Source organism: Coturnix japonica, unplaced genomic scaffold, assembly GCF_001577835.2.
Source record: "Coturnix japonica isolate 7356 unplaced genomic scaffold, Coturnix japonica 2.1 chrUnrandom2515, whole genome shotgun sequence".
NCBI lineage: Eukaryota > Metazoa > Chordata > Aves > Galliformes > Phasianidae > Coturnix > Coturnix japonica.
In genome coordinates this window covers 3,705-7,878 of record NW_015440943.1, presented here as the reverse complement: position 1 = coordinate 7,878, position 4,174 = coordinate 3,705, and the positions used below count along the sequence as shown (strand labels likewise).

Sequence of the window (4,174 nt, the reverse complement as noted above, 5' to 3'; positions counted from 1 at the left end):
AGCACTTAGTCCAGGTAGTTGGGCACTGAGCGAAGCAGAGGGGAAACAAACTCTTAAAGCTGCCGGAAAGCAGGTTGGATGTGGTCTGCCAGGGAAAAACAGGCTCTTACATCGACTCTGTTCCCTGAAATGATGCTTTCCAGCTTCACCAGGCAGCCCACCAATGGAGCAAGAGGACACCTGAAGGGAAGCTGTGCCCAGTGAGCACTAGAGGGCCTGAAGAGCACAGCAAACTTGATGTAAATGGTGCAGCAAGGAATATTGCATAGCATTTCTGCTTTTCTCTATTCCAGATTATCGTGTCGGTGACACGTATGAAGCAGATCCCATGGAAGGTGATCTGGAACGTCTCCAGGATTCCAGGGGTATGTTTCCTTGGGATGCACCTGTCCCCGCCATGCTCACCCAGGACTGCAGTCTAGGCCTGCAGAATCTGGACCTATGTGTAGCTCAAACGCTACAAAACCCCTTGCAAGGCTCTGCAGCTCCTTATCTAGAAACGTCTGCCACAATATGCGAAAGGAAGCCTTCTGCTGTTCTGCTATAGATCTGCCTGTACGCCGTATTCTGGCGACATTTCATCGACTCAAGGCTACCCCAGGGTGAGTTCTGTCTTTGTTTCATTCACAGCGTCACCAGGTATCTCAGTCTTGTCTTCCGTGGAACATACCTACAATGGTCTTTCTGATCTGGATATGAAAGAGCAGATGCCAAATCAAGAGAGCACAGGGACATGGCCTGGGATTCTTTGCCCTGCACAGCAGTGTTTGTCAGCAGCTTCATCCCTGTGTCTCCTGAAGTGATATCAGCAAAGGCAGAAGCATTTAGGGCATGGTTTAGAGCTTCCTTCTAAAAGGGACTGAATCAGAAAGCATGTATTGTCCTTTGCTGCGTATCAGTCTCATGCTGCAGGGAATCCTGTCCTGTCACTTGCTACAGAAGGGCAGCTGGATATACCACCCGTGTGCGGTGTGAGCAAATGGATGATCTGCTCAGCCTGGTGGTAGAACTAAAGGGGGAAGTAGAAAAGTTTAGGAGCATCCAGGATTGTGAGAGGGTGACTGACTGATGGAATCACTCTGCCATACCTACAAGAAGGGTGCACAGGAGATGCTCTTCAGGCAACAGGGGATTATCTACCCACTCACAGTCAGATGAGAGGGAGAAAACCTCAGAAACAGCAAAGGATGGAAAACAAGTCCCCGTTCAGGGCAGCGAGAAGATCACCTCTCAACTTATCCCACCTTCCGACATGCTTTTACATAACAGCTATGAAGTTCTGGAGCTGCAAAACAGACTTGGATGGTGGGTCCACTGGAGAAACAACCAGGCTCTGACACACAGTCTGCTCACCCGTGCCCCAAGTAGGGGCTGGGATGGTGTCAGCAGAGCCGTTTGCTGTCCAGCAGGTTCTGCACTCATGACTAATGGAAATGCACACTTTTGTCCTTATGTGCTCCCCATGTGGTTTACGTATGCTTCAAGGATGTCACAGGGTCCCCAGTGAGCAAGGGCAGTCTGTCCTGCAGACAGGCTTAGAACTACAGGCTGTTTCCTTGAGACAGCATCTGGGGAGCTGTCACGTCGAAGCCCACAGCTGAAACAGGCTCATGCACGCATTGAAAGAATGTTCATACGTGTGTGGATTCTGCCTGTTGCTCACGCAATCCATCTCTGGTCACTGCGGATCCCTTAAGAAGCAGCATATTGCGACAGCTCTTGACAGAATTTCTGCTTTTCTCTATTCCAGATGCTGATCGTGTTGGTGACACATATGAAGCATATCCCATGGAAGGTGATCTGGAACGTCTCCAGGATTCCAGGGGTATGTTTTTCCTTGGGGATGCACCTGATCCCTGGCCATGGCTCACCCAGGACTCTACTCTAGGCCTGGCAGAATCTGGACCTACGTGTGGCTTTCAAAACGCTACATAATCCCCTGCCAGGCTCTGCAGGCTCCTTATCTAGAAGCCTGGCACAATATGGAAAGGAAGCCTTTCTTCTGTTTCTTTATAGATCTGCCTGTACGCCGTATATCTGGGATGCGCCGTTTTCATCAACCTCAAGGCTACCCCAGGGGTGAGTGGTCTGTCTTTGTTCATTTCACAGCGTCACCAGGTACTTTCAGCCTTGTCTTCCTGTGGAACATACCTTACAATGGTTTTTGCTGCTGCTGGGATGAGGAGAGGCAGAAGCATCTGGAGAAGAGCTTAGAACTTCCCAGGGATCCTTTTCCCTAGCTGATCTATGCATGGTTTGTTTTGTGCCAATATGGTCCCTCTTTTGACACCTGGTACCATATTGACACATACTTGTGAGTGGAAGAGGGAGAGAAGTGTCTGTCAGTAGGAGTTTTTGTTGCCATTCAAGGCTGAACAGATTAATTGCAATGTATGTCAGGAGCTGTTATTATCTGCCTTTGGTTGCAGATGTGGCCTTGGGTGCTGGCTCTGCAGCTTCTCAAAGGGTTCCTTATTTTGAGTCTTGGAGGAATCGCATGGCTAAGAGCTGTGTGTAGGTTTCTTTTGAGAGATGCCAAGTGCATCCAGAAGGCCAGCCTGACCCTCCTGAATTTGTTGATTATGAAAGAGTTACCACCATCTGAAATAAAAATGTTTCTCCTCTGTGTTTCCTTCTAGCTGTTGCACCTCAGATTCCTTATCCACGTTCTCAGATGGATCTCGATTTTGGGCCTGAAGAGTATCCCAAAGGTATGTTGTCATTGCCGATTTACCTGAAGGAATAAACAGTTCCTTCTTGAGAGGAAGGTACTAGTAATTGCTGTGGAGAGCTTCTGTAGAGGATGTGTTTACTGCCATTCAAAGCAGAAGAATTGCATTCAAACATGTAACTGGAGCTGTTTTGATGGTAGTGGTGGAGCTGGCCAAGTAGGATTAGTGGTACCATTGCAAGTAGGCTAGTGCTCAGGAGGACTGTAAGACATCATCCTCATCCTCTGCTACTAAGGCACAAGAATCAGGGATGATAATGGTGTGAATACTACAAGCCCTTGCACTTCTTCACTACACTGTGATGCCGTCAGTAGTGCAGAACTCACGAGTGTGTTGCACTGTCTTGTGTTCTCCAGCTGCCGGAGGTGTGAGAACTGCAGAGCATGTGGAACAGAAACAAGGAGGATATAAATCTGCCTTTGCAGTGCTTGCCGTTCTGTTCTTTCTGATGGTCCTGGCTGCTTTGGCTTACCTGGCAAAACGTCTGCTGATGAAGAGACAAAAGTGAGTTGTTTCTCTAGTACTCTTTCCTAGGTGGCTGCGTTGTACAGGGAAGCTCTTGCAATGAGAGCCTACCAGAGCACAGTGAGCAATGGACAGCCATCTGCTGGGATTTCTGTTCAGGGATCACTTTGCCTCATAACTCCTACAAATTTGGAGTCTTGTCTAAAATCCCTTTCTTTTTGTTGCAGAAAAACAATGACATTTGAAGCTGTCATGAAAAATGAAGACCCAGCTCCAGCAGAAAAACGACAGCCAGTAGCTCGAATTACCATAGAAATTCAAGATGTTTCTGGGGATTCACAGTCACGTCGGAAGGGTCTTGTCCGATGTATATTCTCACCAATCACTGCCTTATTCAGACAGTCCCCACAGCAATCCTCTAAGCTTGACCTTTGCTTGCACTCAGGAATCTCTGGTACAAGCAAAAAGGCACTAACATCAGGAAAAGAGGAGAAAAATGCATCCTGATGTGGAAAAGCAGTGAAATTGGTTGAATCATAGAACTCCTGGTGGACTTTCCCAGTTCCAGCAGTCCATTTCTGATTCAGTACTTAGGATGACCATTATAGCATTCACCGCTTATTCCATATCATGACATCATGCCCAAGTTGTTTACAACACATATATGTATATCTAAACAGTCAATAAACTATAATTACCATCATAGTACATATTATAGTACTTATGTCACGTATACCTAAAACTTCTGACTGTTCTCTCCCATCATCAAGTCTCCTTCTGGTACAAACTCAACATCCCTGTTTGGTTTTTTGCATTTTCCACCATGTCCCTGAGCAAAATCAGTCCCACAGGTGGGCTGGCATTTGCCCGAGGCAGGGGTGAACCAAGTCGTTTTCCCTCATTAATTCTTCTTGTGTACTACATGGACCGTTGTACAGTACATAAGAGGCTGGACTGAGCAGGGCTATCAAGACCGG

General features: G+C 47.3%; 1 protein-coding gene across 1 annotated transcript in view; it reads left to right on the top strand.

The window, feature by feature from the left end:
* Positions 1 to 3,842, top strand: part of LOC107307923 — a 4,865-nt gene extending 1,023 nt beyond the window's left edge. The window contains exons 2-6 of the mRNA XM_015851414.2: positions 294 to 365; positions 2,017 to 2,079; positions 2,640 to 2,711; positions 3,089 to 3,236; positions 3,425 to 3,842. Of these exons, the coding sequence (XP_015706900.1) occupies positions 294 to 365; positions 2,017 to 2,079; positions 2,640 to 2,711; positions 3,089 to 3,236; positions 3,425 to 3,704 (635 nt within the window). The 3' untranslated portion in view covers positions 3,705 to 3,842. The remainder of the gene's footprint in view (positions 1 to 293; positions 366 to 2,016; positions 2,080 to 2,639; positions 2,712 to 3,088; positions 3,237 to 3,424) is intronic.
* The last annotated feature ends 332 nt before the right edge of the window (positions 3,843 to 4,174 follow it).